Below are 20,951 nucleotides of genomic sequence, written 5' to 3'. Positions count from 1 at the left end.
ACCACACCCAAGTCCTTCTCTTCAGAGCTGGAATATCATGATATATCACAAACTTAAATAGCACATATTACCTTCATTCTTAACTTAAAGCCTACTGAATTGCTATTTCTGGTAGAAGGACTCCATCCGACCGGCAACGTAGGACCAATAGCCTTCATTGTTCCCCGAAGTGCATGGCCAACTTTTGGAAGATCATGAGCCAGAAGACAGCAGTGGTACCACTGTGGAACCACGTGTTGAGTTTCTTGGTGCTTAACTGTGACTACGTGGCTTAAGGAAAGTAGTTTTCCTTCAGGTAGCAGTGCAATTGCACGTAGAGGTCTTCAGATGGGCTATCTTCAGATAGGTTTAACATTTTTCGATTAATAGAGAATTATAAGCCATAAATTCATAAAAATATTATTTAATATATCTGATTTGAAAAGAGAATCTATTTGTTGCCTGTTTCTGCACTGCTTATTGAGCATTTTGTTCTCACTCTAACTTAAAGAAGGAGCTCTATATGCTAGGGCCTACATGCATGTCATTTACATTTTCTCTAAAGCCTTTGGATCAATTCCAGTGACATTTGGATCCTCTCAGCTCTCTATCCAAGTGCATAGATTGTCTTTCAGGGGTACCTGGTGACTAGGGCACCTGCCACAAAGGCATTATCTCTCCAACAAGAAGAGGTTTATGTGAAAAGAACTGTATACACCTGCACTCTGAGAAGGAAAGAAGAAAACTTTTAATTTGTAATGATAGTATAGTTTGCTTCTTTCATTACTCTCTCTACTATGGCAGTGCAAGCCAGATCAATCTAATAATCAATGTAGAATAACTTATGCAGAAATCTTGATTTCTGTAAGATTATATAAATACTTTGTGCATTTGTTCTTTTGTCCTGTTTCTCATCTTTTCTCTTCAACAATGGTTTAGCACAGATTGAAAAACAAATGTTTAATTTGAAAAGGCCAGTCAGCAAACCCCTTTCTCTCACACACAGCAAATTCCTATTTTGTCTCTTGCTCTGACGCACAAACAGATCCACACCATTTCATGGAGTTTGTTTTTTGTGGGCTTTTTTTTCCCCTTGCCCCGCCTCCCTCCACATGCCCGCCTACCCCCGCCTGCCCCAGGACGCTGTCTCTAATGTTTAAAGCAAATTTGCCTGGACAAACAAGCAGACATTTTCTGTTGTCTGAAGAGTGTTCTTTTCCTGTTCTCCTTGTTTTGCAGACCGGTTGGATCTGCTGTTACTATGATAAATACAGGCTCACCAGGATGGAAACAGTAGTCCTCTGTCCCTAAAGAACTGTAGACATCAGGATGTTCTGATACCAGTGTGGGAGATGGGGCAAGTAGTTTTATGAGGGCAGATTACTGCACATACCAGCCAAGGATAAAAAAATTGAATAGAAGGTTTTGAGTATGGTATTGATCAGGAAAGAAGGTGGTCTTGGAGTCAAAACACCATGACCAATCTATTATGCAGTGCACAAATCATTCCCTAAGAATGACTTGCAGGTGGTCCACAGGTCAGCTGTATAACCAGATCTCTTTTAAAACATATTTGTTCAGAAGTTTGATAATAAGGATACCTGATGCTGCAGGAGAAAAGTTGAGGTGGATTATGATCCATGGCCCAGCAGATTCAGGGAGTCAATGCATTGCACTGCAGTGCATTAAGTCACAGTGTGTTTTGTACAGGTGTCCAAATGGGAAATAATCTTTTCCCAGAAAACTGATCTCAGCATGCATAAAACTCACCTTCTACTGTCAGAGTTTTTCAGATCAGTTAGCAAAAGTTTGTGTTTGTGAGTCTGATGGTAGTAAGCTCAGTACCCTTTGGAAACATTAGGCAGGCAAACTCAGTTGTCTAACATTGGACCAAACCCGGAGTTCAGCATATCCCACTTGGACTCTAGTTGCCAGTATAAAGTGCACAGGGCTTCCTCAGGCCTGTGCCAGCTGTGCATAGGTATCTCAATAGGTTTCTATGTTACTGAAACATTTTATAAAAGTGAATTAATTAAGTCCTTGGTTGCAGTGAGAACCATTTGAGTAGTTTGTAATATAAAAACACATAGGAAGATTTCTGGCCTTAAATTGGCAATTGCCTAAATTTGATTCCTGACCATCATATCCATTAAAAATTTTCTCCAGGGGTGGAAAATTATTGTCCATTTCTATATCTAAACTATTCCTTTACATCTCTGGGAAAACCAGAGGTATTAGGTTGACTAAGTTCACCAGGAAGTAAATCAAACTATTTACCTTTCCTTTAGGACTCTTCTGATTAGCAGGATACATGAAGATCCCACCATACATCAATGTACGGTGAACGTCAGCTACCATCGAGCCCACGTACCTGGCACCGTATGGGGAACTGCCATCCTGAAAAACATAAAGCATTATATCTACCAGGCTAGACAGCTAGTAGCATGGCAAAACATAATTTTGTTATAAAACAGGAATCAAATCCGCTTAAATAAATGGCTGCTTATGGGCACTGTAAATGCCTAAACTAGCCTGAAGGTTAACCTTTTGTAAGACATAGGAATTCTAAAATAAGCACTTTAGAGAGCAGCAGTCACAGCATGGAAACCAGGGTGCCTGTAATTTGAATACACAATTTGGTATCAACCCCCAGCCTGTGAAAAAGCAAGGACTGCAAACAGTGAGAGAAAACTTCTTCACGTTATCAGAACAGGGTACCCATTTGATTGCTGATCCTTCACTGGTTCCTAAGCCAGGACATGAGGAAGGATGTAACTTTTCAGTACACATCCACATGGTTCCCAGAAGACTCCAGCTTTTTCCTTCTAGCTTATTTGTCAAGATGTGAAATTGGTCATAGCATTCATTCTGCAGCTTAGTTTGGGAGACAGCAATTTATTCATGAATGTAGTTTTCCTTACTCTCAGTTTAGAAATTAATGTTGTTGAAGGAGAAGTCATTTTAGTGAGAGCAATCAGGGAAGTATTTATATCAGTCTCAGGATTCCTGGTCATAAAAGTGGTAAGGTAGGAGATATAGAAGACAAGCAAGGTGTCTTGCTTGAATAGGAGTTATGTACACCAAGTAAGCTCCACCTGAGAAAAGCGATGCATTGCCATACTTTTACAAAGGGGAGATACACAATGCAAACATAAACTGAAGGAAAGCTTTTTGATAGCTACTGTACCAAGAATTCTGTTGGTCTTTTGTTATCTCTCACTCTTTCTTCAATGAAGCAGAGGAGGAATTTGCGCCTCCCCAGAAAATTCCTAGAGACTGTGACTTCATGCAAATTTAATACACATATATATTTGTGTATTGCAATGCTAAAAGTTTGAATAAACTCCTGCATGTTTTTTCTGTCTGGTTCTGTTGTTTAATAAAAGATCTTAGTGCTTTCTACAAAGCTTGCCTTGTGCTGATACCAGATCCAGAGAAATACATAGAGGACTTGTCCAGCAATGCCTTCAGACATCACAAGTTAGTCACCCGTCCCAGAAAAATCATGAGGTTAGTGGGAGGAAAAAACACAGATAGAGAAAAACATAATTCTATTTTGAAATCACTTTTTCAAACTGTTCTGTGCAACTGTGAAGTTTTGATGTTTACTCTCTTTTAAAACGGGAAGAGATTCTCATGAAATGACACAATATCATGCAACACAGCACTATGAAGTTGAGTCCTAAGCCACTAAATATAAGACTTGGGTATTTGATACAGCTGGTAGTAAAACTGGAATGGAGAACTGTTCCAGCCTAGGTAATAACCCTTGTTCAACTGTTCTTGTGCTGTTTTCCATGAGTCTTTCTTCCTGTGCATACTAGAACTGTTGAAAATTCAGAGGAAAACAATACAAAGTATGAAAGAAATGATGGATAAGACACAGCCTGAAGCTCTTATATTTAGTTTTGTTTAAACCTAGCCCTATTATGTCCAGGCACAACTGAACAATACTTGTAAGTATTTGATCCCTTATTTTTTATGGCTCACCCTCATATAATTGCATATTTAGAATTGCAGTGATAGCTTCTCCATCTCAAGGCTGTTTGCACCTGTGACTTTGCAACTGTAAAAATCTGAGGTCAGGAAAAAACATTTTAAGAGGTGTTAAAAGAGAGACAAATGCAAGTTTGCAGTTTAAGAAAATAAAATTTTCAGGGAAATATGTGACTGCAGTCTAAAATTACCTTTAAAAATACAATCAACAGAGCTGTCTTTTATGGTTTCAGAAGGTGATGAAGCAAATCTTGTTAAACATTACAAAAATTAATAGCATACTGACCATAAGAAGGCCCTGAAACAAACTGCAAAGGACTGCTTCCATGTCATTATCAAATGAGAAGTCCACAACCCACATGTATCAGATTTGCTGACCATGAGCTGCACAGCTGAGCCACCTGTGTACAAATCATCAGGCACGTTTGGAATGTGCTGGATTTCCTATCCACATGTGGATCCTTTACACAGTTTATGTGTACGTGGGCCATGTTACATGAAGCTGATGAGATTCCACTGGTAACTTTAGTTGCTTCTTAGCCTGATAGAAATTAATCTGCTAGAAACACACCGCTGAGACTGTGCTGAGAGAAATACAGAAGAGAAATTCCGCCATTCTGGTATGGCTATCACTTGAACCACAGACCAAAATAAAATTTTCACTTCCCCTAGTGTCCAGCTACCTGCATGGGAGGAATAAATAGTCCTTTTAGTTACTAGAAATATTACTTCTTGTTTCTCCAGTTTGTTCACTCATATTTTTTCTCACAGATGAGAAAGTTAATGGGTGTTACATGCATGTTGGCATATTGCCCAGGCTTTCTTTCAAACAAAATAACAGAGCATGAATGCTAGGGAGATTCATCCTGAGTTCTGAGTACTGCCAAGCTGTGTGTTTGCCCAGTGAGGACTTTACACTGGTTTGGCTGATGCTAATGAAAGACTTGGAGAACCTTGATGTTCCCTTGGTCAGCGTCCATAGCATTTGAGTAAAGTTGTGATTGCTCTTAGTTTCAACCTTTCTGCTGCTTTTCTTTGCTTAACCCAAAGGAATAAAAATGGCTTGTATCAGATAGGTCCTATGATATTTTTTTTTCTTCACAATGTGATGGAAGAAAATTTTTCACTTTTCACTTCTTTATTCTACTGATTTCTAACAAATTTTTCTTGCATAACTATGATGACTAGGAGAGTTAGGTGAAAAAAGGCTTTTCTACAGACTACGACAGAAACACCCTGCATCCCTTGCTCCACTTACAGATATGGTGATCTTACTAGCACAGTGGTCTTACTAGCTTTTTTATGTCAAGCTGGGCTGGCTGGCAGAAGAATGATTCATGCTGAAATGTGCTGTCAATGATAAGTTTTCTAAGGCACTGCTAAGACAAATCCTTAAACAGGGAGTCTCCATTGCATGGCTCTTAATAAACAAGCTGTGATAACACTAAGCTTCTCTGGTGGCTATAGGAAGCAAAGGTAAAAATGGGTGGAATAACAAAGTACGACAATGCCCACAACATGTTTCTGAGTTCTACCGTCAGTGAACCAGTGCTAGCTAGAGGCTAGGGGTCTGCAAGCATTACTGGAGGAGGAACCCACTTGGAGAAGGAGTTAGAGTGAAATTTGTGCAGAAACAGTTTCTGGCCCAGCAGTGCCCATTGTACAGATTGGACTAAATGTGTTGCATTACTTTGTCCACTTAAACGGTTGATTTGCAATGTTTGGTCACCAATGATAGTGATACAGAACACAGGACACATTGTGGACAACATCCTACTTTGTGCACCTTTTTTATTTTTAACTTTTCAGGTTTCTGTGGCAATGTTGGAGAGTCATCTGAACAGCATGTTGACCAAGAACCACAGGAAGAAGGAAATAGAGGTAAGATCAAAAGAAAAAAATGGATAAGAAAGTGACAAGTAGCTGAAATTAATGCTCAGTCTCTTGGCTTCTGGTGGCCAGAAGACCATAGGTTGAGAGTGGTCCATCTGAGTAAGAAGGGGTCCCTCATGCCCCTCACGTCAGTTCCTCTTCAAGTCATAGGCAGGGGCTATCCAGTAGATACCCCTCACTGCCCCTCTGCGTGCTGAAGAGAGGAAGACAAAGACCAAAGCTGTGCCATGCTCCACCTTGGTGCTGCAGGGAAGGAAGGAGCATCATCAATGTGGCTATAGCTGGTAAGGCTTACAGATGATGGCAGGAAGCAGGTTTCATGCTATGGAAGAGTGGCAGCACCTTCTTCTTCTTGTCCTCCCACAATGCAAATATAATGTCCTTTCTAAATCAAACAACTGAGTTATGCTGTTTCCAAACTCAGGCTCATAACAAGCTTTGAAATGGGCAGGGCACTTCCTTGTGCTTTGCGGCCATAACACTTGTGCCTTGGCCCCTCTCATGCAGACAACCCTGCATCTCAGAGCAGCAAAACAGTGTGCTTGCTCAGCACCATTGAGGAAAGCTTCTCCTGCTCCAAATGACCCATGCACTACTGTGCTGCTTGCTTTAAAGTAACAAAAATACCTTCTGCCAACTTCCGTTGCATTAGTGCAACAACACTTCCAACAGGCTTTCCTCAAATGAAGCACAGATTTGAGATAAAACAGTGTTTGCAAATGAGGTTTTTCCTGTATGCCTTAATCCAAGAACTTAGTGAATCACATGACAGAGCTGTCCTCACTGAGCCTGTGGTGAAATATCTCTGTCTAGCCTTTTCACTGAGTTTGAAATCTCTTCAGAATTTTTATAGTTGCCTGGGGTTGTCTATTTGTTTAAGAGTTGTACTTTAAACAATATTTGGGTGCTTTGCAAAAACACAAATTAATAAATCCAGTGTTAGTGCATTATACCAAATATATAGCTCAGCATGATGTGAGCAGAATGAGAAGCACAGATCTTCTTTTTCCCAGCTGGATTAGTTTTCAGGAACTGTGAAAGTTGTGTCATGGGCTCATGCTTCTCTCACAGCTGGACTGAAAGCAGACTTTGAAGTTTCAAAATAACCTCAAATATTAAAAATGAATATATTTAAAATGCTGTGATATAACACCCAATGTAGCTACAATCTGGGTAATATGGAAAAGAGGTTTTGATAAGAGGTCAGCATTGCAGTTATACCCAATGTAGTAAATGCAGATTTTCAGCTCAGAAAGAGCTTCTCACAGGACTATTGTTTAAAATCTTATTTGTTACATTTCCCTTGCACAGCACCCTGAAGTTTTCTACTGGATACATTGATTTTTATCTGAGCCCTGTATAAGTATTCTCAACAACTAATAGCTGAATAAATAATCTTATGGGGTTTTTTTGTTTGATTGGTTGGTTTTTTATACAGGAAGAGCATTAAAAACAGTTTCCTGGCCCAGTTCAGTACTGAGCTGTTCCACATCACTGTATTTTGTTATGACTTACTGGTCACATAGCCACACTTTCTGGAGAGCTTACAGCTTTCCACATTGGGAGCTTGTGTTACGTCCTCCTAGCATTGACTGACTAGTGGCCACAGAGAGCTGTATGTCCCCTCGAGGAAGTTCATCAGACGTGGAATGTTCTCAGTTTTATCTCTCTGAGGGATACAGTATAATTCTCTTAACAACAGAATATAGTGAAATTGTGCCTCATGTCAGGTTTGGTTTTTGGTTTTGTTTTTTTTTTTCAACCTATGGGTTAGATTGTGCTCTGTGATGCAAGTAGACAATGCAAGAGTGATACTGCATTTCTCAGATGCAAGTATATACAGGAAGGAGAAGGTGATGCCACTCAGATCCCTGCAAGCACCTTCTGACAGTACGTGGAATTTAGCCCCAAACACCCAGCTGCACATATGACTGAGCTGCATATTCAGATAAGCTGGAAAACAAGGGTACTCCCACATTTTGTTGGCACAGTTTCAAAGCTTTGTTGAAAAACCTGGTTCTTCATGTATAGCACATTTTCTTCCACACAGTGATGAACAAGTTATTAATTTACTTACCGAAGTCTAAGTTATAAAAGATAAAAGGGCACCAGAAAAAGAATCACATCAGATATGTACCCGAAATAGACCTGACAGCATGAAAGAGTTGCATGGGGCTGAACTCAGTGAGGCCCTCAAATCCTTTCTCATCAGCCAGGACTGTGTGGAATGCAGTACTTGCCAGCACACAGTACATTGGGTACAGTGCTAATATTTTCTTACCTCGGGGAATTTCTTCTTTTGTAAATAGTCTGTCATTGCAGGATAAAAATATTTCGCATAACCTTCATTGAGACTGTATACTTTCCCTTTCTTCTTGATTTTAACATCCCTGTCCACCAAAATAAATTCACCGAGACCCTGCAGAACAGGATAGAACAGCTATTAGCAAGCAGCAGAAAATTTTATTGGCTTTCTGTATCAGTTGTCACACTAGAGATGGCAGAAACACTGGCACAGTTTGGTTCTTTCAGCACCGGTCTTGTGTATAATTTCATAGTATTTCAGAGTAAAACACACACGATCTGTATTAAGTTTATGGAAACTTGTCCCATTGGTACTATAAAAAAAAAAAGCAATTCTACTGTAATAGTCAACAAATCAAAATAACACCAGTCAGCCTTGAAAGCAGATGGATTGTGAATCTCTGTCCACAAATCATAAACTTACAAATTAAGAGATTACACTGCCTTCTGAATTTTGAACTCTTCTTGCCTGTCTTGTCTAAATACCTTAAAGTGAATGGGGCCAGTTACCCCCAGGTGTTTCTGTCTGCAGTTTAAGTGCAACTTTCACCTTTTCTTCCTCTGTCTCTAACCAGATCAGTTCAGCTCCTAGTTCTTCCCACTTGGAATGACCGTATTTATAAAGGTTAAAAGGAGTTTTGACATTAATGCATCCTTTTATCAAAAAACCCTCCTGTGTTATTGCCTCTATCTAATGCTGGTTTCTCAAATGAGTGGTCTCCTTCCTGCATTCCTGCAGTAACACTTGCTGGGCCGGGCACTGAGGGCTGGCACATATCCGATTGTATGGGCATGGCTGTGCTTTTGCAAATTGTTGGGTATGCAACTTAAGAGGGCTTAGCCATAGGACTAAATTGCACTGAGGAAATCAGACATCACTGCATGAACTGTATCAAAAAATGGTCCTTGCCCCAGGCTAAACACTGAACATGCTGAGGTTTTTCTACAGACAGAAAAGGCAAGAACAAGAAAAAAAGCAGAAGTCCTGTAAGTGAAGGCAAAGAAACTGTTCAGAGTAAATTTTCTTGAGTGTTTGTGCAAACCAGCAGTCTGGTTTGAATCAACAGGGTTTCATATGCTGTTTAACTTAAACTCTCTTTCACTGAGTGGAAAAAAACCAAACAAACAGAGCTGCTGCAACCAACATACTCATGTATTATTAAATAGTTGTAAGGTGGAGGTGGGATGCTTCAGGCTGTGGGTGAAAAAAGAATTGCGTAGATTGCCTAGATTACAGAGACAAGGAGTAACAAAAATGAGTAAACTCAACCATGGAAAGCTCTAAAAGATACTAGCAATGTGATTAACACCGCGACTGTACCGGATCGAGCATGAAGCAGTCCACTCCTTGGCCTGTGGAGAGGGCGACCAGCGTAGCGCTGCCATACAAGGCATAGCCTGCAGCGACAATATTGCGTCCCGGTTGCAAAGCATCTTTTTCAGAGGGTTCATCGTCTGTTTCCTGAGGAAAAATTACCGTTGGACTAAAAGTTAGATTCTTGTGAGAAACAATAAAAACCACACTTCAATAATAGTGTGGGGCACATTTCCTTTTTGTGTCTATGCAGACCTTTGAAACAACCAAAACAGAGATTGTTCCCTACTAGTTCAGGGCAAGCTTGGTACAACTAAATGTGCATGCTGGGACAGGACATTGAGAGTTTGTTATTTTATACATGTAATGCAATCAATATGATACCTGCAACAAAGCTGATACTTTAGCATTACAGCCTAGTCTGTTAATTCAAGATCATGAGAAATCTGAGACAGAACAGAGGTGCTAATTTTCTGTAAATGTAAACATAAACTATCATACTGACACCCCTCAGAGGGAATAAGTGTGAGGTGAATGCAGCAATTACATCACAGAAAAATTGCTTCCTGTAGTGCAGAATAAAAGGGTAGATGATGCAACATGATGGAACCAAGACTGTGCATTGGTCTCTGCTGAAAAGATGGGTAACTGAAGTGATAAAATTTTCATATTATATACAAAATAACAAATGTATTTGCATATGCAATATGTGTTTGTGTGCAAGTATCCGTATATCACTCTACACAGAACATTCATGTGGGATTTTGCTTCAGGCTTTTAATCAATTTCTGACACTCCTATTTTGATTTGTCACTTTGATTATCACTGATCAACAACAGCCCAAGAAGACCTGGTACAAATATTTCCAGCCAGCTCTTGGGGTGTGCCTCAGCCATGGCTTACAAGAGTTTGACTGGTGGGGTAAGAAAGGGGAAAAGCAAGGAGAACTTGGGAAGGTTGGCTTCAGTCTCCACCTCCTGGAACTACAAATTGGGTAGGGAATGCTTGATATTAATGTTTCTTTAAAAGCTTGTTGGTTGTGGTGGGTCTTCTATGAATGTTTTGATGGTGGAATTAAAACAAGGACCCCTCAGATCCTTTCTTCAGGCCCTGGTTTAGCATTTTATTGTTCCAAACTCAAACAATTTCTCAGTGATTGCATGGGCTTAATTAGATTGATAGCAGCTAAACAGAAACAGCAGGTCTAGCTCAAAATATCTGGTTAAAAAAATAAAAATCAATGGAGGCGGTTTTGTATAGGAAATAAAATATTTGATTAATATTGAGTAAATTATTTAAAAAACCAAGAATGTCTTTCATAGATATTCTTCTCCACAACTGGAGAAATTCTCCGCTGTGTCCCATGGCAATGAGCTCTCAGGGTGCCCATCCTAGCAAGGTGGAAGGCTAAGGGTAACCTGGGAATGCTGTTCAGGTGCCACAGTATGAAAAGGATCTAAAGCTACTGGAGAGTGTCCAGAGCAGGGCCACTAAATTGGTGAAGGGCTTAGAGGGGAAGGCGTATTTGGAGAGGCTGAAGTCACTTGGCTGTTCAATCTGGAGAAGAGGGGACTGAGTGGAGATCTCATCATGATCTACAGCTTCCTCACAAGGGGAAGAGGAGGGGCAGGCACTGATCCCTTCTCTCTGGTGACCAATGATAGGACCAGGGGAAATGGCAGGACGATGTGCCAGGGCACGTTTAGGTTGGCCATGAGGAAAAGGTTCCTCACCCAGAGAGTGGTGGAGCACTGGAACAGGCTCCCCAGGGAGGCAGTCATGGCACCAAGCCTGACAATACTCAAGAAGCATTTGGACAGCTGCAGACCCATGGTCTGAATCTTGGGATTGTCCTGTGCTAGGGCAGGAGCTGGACTTGATGATCCTTGTGGGTTCCTTCCCACTCACAACATTTTATGATTCTATGATCTAGAGGAAAATGGAGATATGGGACACAAAAACTACATCTTTCATGGCCTATGAAGAACAGTAATTCCACATCAAAATGTTTCCATTTTCAGCTGAAAGATTTTTGTTACTTTTATTACTTTTGCTTACAGTTTCTTGCTGTATTTTGCTCAAAACTTTTTATTATTATTATTTTGCCAAGCTCTTCTGTGGAAAAAAATCCAGTTGCCAACCAGCTCTTCATGGGAGCTGAAATATAGCATATACAAATACATCTGGTACACAGTCCCTTGGAATTACCCTGTGTCAAGCTGCTTATTCAGAGAGGTTCTAATGCACATAATGAAGGAAGACTAGTTAAAACCCCTGTTTGTATATTCCAGAGCTTTGAATACTGACTATTAGTGGCTAATCCTTTGCTAAACAATCTTTTATAGAACCAACTACTGTACCCTACATAGCATCTTCTCTTTCAAAAATATATCCCCATGGCACATACATCTCGATATCAAAAGCAATGTTTGTCTATAATAGACTAATTATTTTCAACATTAAATGCAGAATTAAACATACATTTACACAACTAGTTGCAAATGATTATGATTCTCCCAGCTTTTTGTATGCTTTCTTCATTAAATAAAAAATATTTTTTTATAAATACAGTAAAAAGGTTTGTTTTATAGAACATGGTGTATACACAGTATATGAAGCTGCTGGTTACATATGATATTGCTTTCAAATACATTTTTCTGAGATGAGATTTTCAGTCCTATCTCTTAAATGCATTTTCTGTGTTTTTATGTCTGAGAAACCACGTATTTGTTGACCATTCTGAAAAAACAGAGTAACTTCTCCCTCGGGAGATGGACAATTGAGCAGAATTCACTTGGTTTTCTACCCTTATTCATAGCTGTGTTTCAAAAAGCCAGCTTCCAAAAGGAAGGGAAAAATGCTCAGTCCCAAACAAACATGTCACAGAACTTGTCAGGATGTAAAACATCTAGAGATCAGCTGATATTTCAGTGTTAGGACTGCAGTTTTGTCCTGCCCAGTACCATGTACTGTGAAACAAACCAGGGAATTAAGCTGTCCAGTAGACTCTGGTAGCTGCTGAATATTTTCACTTATTTCTGGTGAATGGATGGATTTCCTTTCTATTATATTTTGAGTATGAGATGGTTGTAGTGAAATCTCTTTATGCAAAGCAATGAAATAGGTGGAGGGACTGCAGAGAAGCTTTGACAAGCATTGTCACAGTCACTTTGGCTCGTTGTTGGCGTGAAGCGGATGAAACAAGGTCCTCAGAGTTGAGCTATAGGGGTACCCTCAGGTGATATCCAAATTTGAAAATTTTTGCATGTATGATTTGCCCACATCACATGAGGGAGTTCTCATCAGCACTGGGAGCAGCTCTGGAAGGACTTGGTTTCCAGGTCTCTGTTTGTATTAGGTTTCATGATTATCTTTTGTGTTTGCCCTGAATTCTTACACCCTCTCCATGAGGGACCACATGGATGGGAGGACATAGTCCTCATGACAATGAAGGGGGGGGAAATAAAATACATCTGAGGTGCTGAGAGCAAAGTTACAAACTAAAACAAGAATGAAACAAAGCAGCAGAATTTCATAGCATATATGTGCACTATGAACTGAGAATTGCAGATTCATCTCAGTGGCATGAAAAATTGGGAAGAATGCAAGCAAAAAATACTTATTGTCACCACATCCTGACACTCCAGCAGCTGAGAGCCTCTCAGTGGTAGTGACTGTCAAGGTCTTATCCCTTGCTCTGTCTTCTGCAAGGTTCCTCCTTCAGCCCCACTTTTCTGACTTGTCTGGTGTTTTTAACAATACCACTCATGCTTTAGAAAGCAAAAACCAAGTAGAAAATTAAATAAAACTAGTATGGCAGTTATTTCCTTGTGCTTTTTTCTAAGAAACTGATGCAATGCTTTTCTGGCAGGAGGCAATGATAACCTGCCACCATGATGGTGGCTGTAGATTGGTATCAGCCAGAGAACAACTTTCAGGTTTGAAATGTATTGGCCAAGTCTGGTCATTGTAAATAAGTGCTGGTTATCTTTTTATTCCTAAAATAAGGCAAATATTTTAGTTCTGGAGGGTGTGCCTTTGAAGTGAAGTTAAGGTGCTAACATGGTGAGAATATCAGTCATGCAATCATCTGAGAACTGGAAAGTACCGAATACCAGACAGGTGCTAAGGATCATCCTGTGGAATTACAACTGTTCTAGCTTTTCCTAAATGACATTAATAAACCTTAAAGGGCTTCAAATTATATTTTCTTTCCTAAGTGATTCTCATCCACTGGGATAAACATCTTTTATTCTTTTCACACCACCCTTCAGTAACAATCAATAAACTATTACTATTTCATTATTTCAAAGGGCTTGAAGTTAATAGAGTTTAAAGTTGAGTGTTGCTATGAAATTGTCTTGTCTGAGAGGAAGGTGGATTAATTAACACATATTTTGTAATTAGCATTTTAATGGAAAGAATTATGCAAGTGAAAGTCTGTAAATCCAACATTGATTCTAACTTTCCAGGGCAAATTGGTAAGTTATTATTGCAATTGATAAGCTGTGCTTCATCCTAGCCGCTGAGTATTCATTTGGATATGAAGCATTTGTACAAAGCAATGTAATTTTCTTTTTATGAAGCCCTGAAGGGTATCCACCCACATGAAAACCAGCAACTTAGAAACAGCATTTACAACAAATATGTTAATATATATTAGAACAACAACAGCTATGGAAGGATCAGAAAATTAGTTGAAAACTTGAGCATTTGGGAATGGTGTGAGTTTTTTGGGAAAAGCTTCTATTCTGACTAGCCAGTTGAAAATTATGAGTTAAAAGATGAGAGCAGACTTTAAAAATGTATTTTGGTATGTTTGAAGTGTAGCGTCTGAGTCTGCAAAGACTTCTTTGCAGCCACAAGTACTGTAAGTGTTACTTCACAATAGTAATGGCTGAGGGTCTCCCATAGTCATATGACTGTGAGCTCAGGCTTTAGGGAAAACACCAACTGCTGGGAGATTAGCAATCAAATCACAAGACTTGGCATGACTGTAACTATTAACATTTGCTAATTGGCTGGGCAGTTGCTGTTCTGTGCAGCCCTATGGGAGCAGATATGCTGGCAGGGCCCCAGTGACAGGAGGTGACTGCTTCCTTCAGCCTCAGGTGGCCTCCATTGTTAGCACGCGTATGAACTCCCATCTGTAACAGGCATAGTGACTCGCACGGGAAGGCCACCACGCTGCTAACACTGGCACAGTCCAGGCAGTGACTGCCAGCGCTCCCCAGTCAGTATCCAGGAAGACAAACACTGTGATTCGTAGGCACTGTGACACCCCTCATTTCTTCTGCAGTGAGTAAAGCATCACTGAAGGAACTAACCACCTGCCTGATGGTGACAGGGTCTTATTTAAGTGCCTGTGGAGGGAAGCGCTGCCACATAACAATTTTTTTGGGCTGAGTGTCCCCTTCCTGCAAATTCAGGCAGCATTTTAGCACATCTGAATCTCAGGTGTTATCTCTTCTACTCTTCTAAGGCTCTGTTGGTCACAAAGACACCTAAAAGACCTGGGGAAAAAAAACTAAGCAAGTTGATATACCCAAGACATCTTGCTTTCACCCAATGAATCGTGCCATGTGTGCTTTGTTCATCCTCTTACCTTTTTGTAGATAGCAAATATTGTTCCTATTGGTGCCAAGCAGTCTATATTGGATGAGCCATCAAGGGGGTCAAAGCACACCACATATTTACCCTAAAACAGAAGTGGCAAGGGAAGCATTAAATGATACATAGCCTTGCACTATTATTTCCTTTTACTTCACAAAACTCATGTCTTAATGACCGCGTTTAGCCCTCCAAGCATGCCTGACACGGCTTGTCAGAGAAGGTGACACGGTTGACCCAGCTGTCCCTGCAGCAGAACACCCACTCCCTGCAGGGCCTGGCAGAGAAACAGGAGAGGGCACATTTCTGCTCAAACAGCACAAAAATCTGATGATAGAAAGGATCAGTTCCCTGCTGCCAAGCAATGCAAGAAATTGCTTGAAAGCAAAAGGAGTGGCTCATTCTGGAAGCGAGCACCTTCCTCCAGTGAATATGATTTGTTTTGTTCTGTTTCTGAACGAAAGGGTTTGCTTGCAATGTGAGGTTTGAGGGTAAGAAGGCAGGAAGAAAACATGTTGGGGAAAGGATAGGTTACATCAGTGTGATGTAGCAGTATCTTGCAGCAATAGGATCCCTTCCTGGGAGAATCCTGACGAAGCAGTCAGGTGCTTCCTCTGGACATGTAATGTAAAACCCAGCTCTGCCAGCCTCTCATCTCATTTCATCTTGCCTAAATATTAATGTAATCCAAAACTGTTACACCAGTGGTCAGGGAATGTAATGGTATACCTACAGCTGAGATCTGAGGTGTGTTAACAAGCTCCAAAATAATTATTCTCCCCCCTTCACAAAATTTCAACAATAATTTTACCCTCCAAAGCTCCTTTAGCTGTTGAAACCATGCCAGCTGCCACAGTTACTAATCAAAACAATGCAGTAATGGCGCAAATTTTCTGAATTCCCCTGGGAAGGGTTGGTTTTGGAGCCAGGCCCAGGTTTCATACTTGAAACACGAGTGCCACCTGCTGCTGCCTGAGCCCATAATCCCCTGAAGGCAGGAGCTGCACAGACCCGCTTGTCTTTCGGGGTGATAATGGCCTCCTTGTTCTCCTCCGTGACCAGGACGCAGGTGCTGTAGGAGGACTGGAGCATATTAATCACCAGGGAGTTGGATAACACGTCCAGCTTCTTCACTTCATCACCGGTCACGTTCACAGTGCCAGCTATACCAAACCTTTGGAAAAGTAAAAATATCAATAAACTTGAGGGAGAGCAACATCAGAGGTTTTTTATGAAAAAAAAACCCCAAACAAGTCAGGGTGGCCCCTTCCTCTTATCTTGCCACACCTCTAACCTTTGGATTACACTGCTGAGGTGCACTAGAGATGGTTGCTGCTGCTAGAAAATAAAAGCATTCATGAGAAAAAGGCGATGGCATAACCTTTGGGCATTCCTCGAGTCCTTTTGGATGTTCCCCAAGCCAAGGGCAGAGCCCACAGCCTGGCTGGTGGGTGCCAGGCTTCCCAAGCAGCCCCATGGAGCAGCTAGCAGCAGCTTTGAGGAAAGAGAAGGGGCAGTTGGCATCTGCATTATTTTCTGACACTGGCTGTTCAGAGCTCCCTGATGGTCCTTCAACCCATGTCCACTCGGTCCCCAACCACCCCAAAATCAGAAGCTTTACCGACATGCCCAGATAATTCCCCACGGTGAACTGTATGTCAGAATTAAGGTCTGTTTATTCATTGATCCTTGGCTGAGTTAGGATGATGTTTCTGTTCCCTAGCCTGTTTTTGGCAATGCACTAATGGTGTAGTATATAGTAGCATAAATATTTCTGAGGTTTCCAGTTGAGGAAGCACTGTTTAGACCTAATGTGCATGGTCTGGGCACCTCAGAAGTATGAGCAATCGTACAGGGAATAGATACAGCATTTTTATAAATAAAATAAAACCCAAAACAAAAACAAAAAACAAAAAAGGAAGGGAAAAGGAGCAACTAATTAGTCCCCAGGATGCTGGTCAGCAGCAGGCCTTAGTTGAGAGCCATGTAGGTCTTTTGTCTTACTCAAAGCCTGAAGCTGCCTGAGCTTTTCAGAAGTATTGAGCATTTTGGACACTCTGTTTTGGAGTGTCAAGTTTCAGATACTGGAAAGGTCCACGACTTTCAGGGAGTTCTAAGCACTCATTCTCCAATTAGTGTGTTTTCAGGATGATTCCCATCTCAAACCTATGGCTTGGAAAAAGTTCTCCTTTATATGTTAAAAATTCATGCTGACTTCTTTAAAGAAGTCACTTCACCGTCTCTTATTTGAAGGGTGTAGAAAAAACAGCGCACTATAACTTCACAATTACAGAAGGATGCAAACTAGTCACCATGGTTGAAAGTTTGCCATAGGAATTTCTGAAATGTCATGTTTGATTGCAGTAATTTGAATGGTACAAGTTACTCATTTGTGTGTTTGTACACTTCAGATATTTCTGGTTCATCATCTGAAGCTTTTGTTTATAGAAAGAGACATTTGCTCATTAACATAATGAGTGTTTCCTTTCTGATTCATCTAGCACAGTAGTCACATGTCCTGTAGGCTAGGTGGCTGTTCCACCTCTAGTCTATCAAAGAGATTCTCCTCACTTAATGAACACTTCAGAGGTTGCATATTGAAAGATGAAAATGAGAGAAAAGCATCAGTTCCTCTAAGTCAGCAAGGCAAAACAGCTGAGCTTCACCTAATAAGCATAGAGGCAAAGCACATTTTAACAGTTAGGGCACAGGAGCCTGATGCTGCTGTTACTTTGAGTATGTCTCATGTCCTCTCTACATATTACGGTCCATGCTTGTAAAGTGAGGGTGATAGTACTGACATTGAATTCATGATTTGCAGAGATCATCGAGGACTTTGACCATATAGTCAAACCCCCCAAAAACCCAGTGAATCATAGGTTTTGGTGTTTCCGTGAGGCGGGGGGAAAAAATAAATTACAAATGTTATCTTTCTTACACAAATATATTCTCTGTCTTTTTTATGCATATGTCCATATGTACATACACAGGCATGTACAGAAACATATATTTCAATGCATAACAAAACCTGTATATTTCAAATGCATAATTTTATTGGGTTACTCCAGCTCTCTGAAGTGCTTCAGAGCCGTCATCATTAAAAGAATACCATTGATGTCTATTTCCCCTGCCTTTGTAAGGAACAGCTCAGTTCATTCCAGGCTTTGCTAAAGCAATTCTTTACTCCATTTGCTAAACCATTAGATGCCAAATTGTTATGTTTATTTTTCATATAGGGCCTTTTAAGATTGCCCACCTGTAACCCTGATACTACTTGTGAAAGGAAGGGGAAATGCACTCATGCATGGCAGCATATGGCTTTTCTTGCAAGGCTGTTGTTTCAGATCATTACTTACACTGCAGTCAGGCAGAACACCAGCTTCCCAAGAAAAGCCAAGCCCTGATTTGCACAGCTCAGTACCAGGCTTGGATATTAGCATCACGGTGTGATATTCTGCATTAAAAATATCATGCAAATTCACAGTAGATTTAAAAATAGATCAGTATCAACATTTACAAGGGCTAACAAGGTGAGCAGTGCTTTGAAGTTCCGACTTACATTTTTGGAGTAAAATATTACAAAACAGCAGTTAGTCTAAATGTCTATCTTGTGCCCAATATTAAAACGCTCCCACGTCCCACTCTTGATAATTCAGGCTCTGATCTCATGCCTACAGTTACTCAGCTTAAAAAAGACACTTCCAACATATTTATGAATCCCTGCCCTCTCCCCAGCCTTGCTGTGCAAGCAGCTGTCTACCTCCTCTTCCTCCCCGTATCGCTAGGTAGGACTCACATGTGGGCAAGGCCTGCCTTTCTGACTGCTGAGGAAATGGCCTTTATGGCAGTCAGCATGGAGTTGAGCAGCTGTGTCAGCTCCCCTGTCGCTCCTTTAACGCGGCGACCCTTCTCCATAACGAATCGCGTCAGCGTCAGCATATCTGTTTCGAAGGGAGTTTTGTCAGACATTTTTGCTGGGTGTGAGAGTTGCTGTCTTCTCGGCTGGATGAGACACTTTCTTGCTGTGTTGAGATCCTGGGTAGCTGTTTTATTTTGAGGTGAAGCTGTTGGCTGTGTGGCTGGTCAGAGTTTATTAAGATGTTTCTGAGACCATGTGATTGAGTGCTCAGAATAACTGCAGCCCAGGCTGGCTCCACAGCTCCTCCAGGATGCAGGAAAGGAGCCTGGGACAGGACTACAGCCGAGCAACCACTGCTCGGCTGCCCTCTCCATGCACTGAAATTAGGGATGTGCAGATTTAGTAATGTATTCTAGTTGTGCGTTAGACTGCTTATAATGCAAAACTCTCACTGGCTGCTTGGCTGGAAACTGCTTTCCTGTAGCCGCTGCTCAGCGACAAGCTCAGCATAGCCAAGGCAAAGTGCACAATTTGCAAGGTACAAGAAATTAAGGCACGGGGCATCCGTAATCATGCATGCTATAGTGCCCTGTGGGGCAGAGCATCCACCATACTGTGACTTGGGACAGTGAAGTTCTGTTCCCATATTGCCTTAACCCCACTTGCTCACCCCCTTTTGGCCTCTTCCATAGAGGAGAGTTTTGAGGTGGCTGGCACAGGCCAGGGGAAGCAATGGGAGGTTCAGGCTGCATCTAGACATGCTTTTATTAAAGATGTTTTATGTTGCTAGTTGGTCTGCTGCAATCTTATTTTAATAACTTCATTCCTAGCCAGGGCTTCTTGTAATATTATAGGGCTTGCATGAATGAGAAGTACTGCTCAGCTGTGGATTGATTGGTTACAACATAATTGTGTTCTCAATAATTTACAAATGAAGCTTATCTGATTTAAGCATGTATGCGTCATAACTCACAAAATTTTACGTCAGCTTTGTTATTGTAGTGCAGCATATAAATAAAGGTATGTCCAAGTTTTTGCTATTATACTGCGAAGAATTCCTTACAAGCAATATACTTGGACCACATGATGCTAATGTGAAGGTAGATAGAAATGTCAGTGAACTAGGTACATAATATCCGGAACATTGGAATTATGGATTTTAATTACAGCACTATCTTCCCACTCAGATAAGGCAGTAAGAACAATCGTATGTTGTAGCCCTCATTGTACTTATTAGCAGCACTCTCGTATTTTTAAGCAGAAGATCTGGAAAGCCCACAAGCAAAATAAGAAAATCTGGAGTTAAAGAAGGAAAATTTAATTGAGTTTCATTGTTATAATTAATTTAAACCAAATTACTGCACTAAAATCATGCCAGGAAGACAGAAACAAAATTCAGTAACAAAACATATGCCTAGCTTTGTTTTTGTTAATAGGAACTGCAGCTGGAGGCAAAGAGTTTTGATTTCCCTTTGCATTCCTTTTTTAATCTTTAGCATTTCTTTGGATTTTCCTAGAAGCATCTGTCCATCTATGAACAATACATTACTTGGAGAGTCTTAAATGAATTTGAATGCTAAGGTTTTCTACTTTGAAACCAGCCTTAAGGAAAGGTCTCAGAGACTGACTGCACTGAACACTAGCAGCAAGTAGAAAGACACAGTTCAGTGCTGCTTGCATCCCTTGTGCTTAGGTTTGGGGAAATTTTTCAAGTCTCATTCTAAGGAGGATGAAGGGCTGGCGAGCAGAGCTCCTCGGGTGGAGCAACAGGCAGATTTTGCACCATGTCCTCTAAGGCAATGCTGGAAGAAGATAGTGATCTTAAAGACTTATTTTTCTCTTTTCTACCACTGTGATCTAGTTAAAAGTATACAATGCCATTCACATCATGGGACAAATATTCCAGCACACTTTTTGACAGGCAAGGAGACTTTCTTTCCTCAAACAGATTTTGTACAAAATCAAAATATAACATGTCTGTGGAGCTCTGGGATA

At 40.8% G+C, this 20,951-nt stretch overlaps 1 protein-coding gene across 1 annotated transcript; it reads right to left on the bottom strand.

The window, feature by feature from the left end:
• Positions 1-2,256: 2,256 nt before the first annotated feature.
• LOC104519224 (fructose-1,6-bisphosphatase isozyme 2) lies at positions 2,257-19,127 on the bottom strand (the record flags this gene model as incomplete). The annotated part of the gene is made up of 6 exons (XM_029084812.1): positions 18,894-19,127; positions 16,109-16,271; positions 15,093-15,185; positions 9,494-9,634; positions 8,150-8,287; positions 2,257-2,376 (listed from the first exon to the last, which is right to left on the bottom strand). Coding segments are annotated over exons 1-6 (828 nt in total), but the record flags the coding sequence as incomplete, so codon positions are not given.
• Positions 19,128-20,951: the final 1,824 nt, after the last annotated feature.

Source organism: Antrostomus carolinensis, unplaced genomic scaffold (genome assembly GCF_000700745.2).
Source record: "Antrostomus carolinensis isolate BGI_N321 unplaced genomic scaffold, ASM70074v2 scaffold29164, whole genome shotgun sequence".
Lineage (NCBI taxonomy): Eukaryota > Metazoa > Chordata > Aves > Caprimulgiformes > Caprimulgidae > Antrostomus > Antrostomus carolinensis.
Note: the sequence above shows the minus strand (reverse complement) of the source record. Positions and strands in the feature narration are given on the sequence as shown.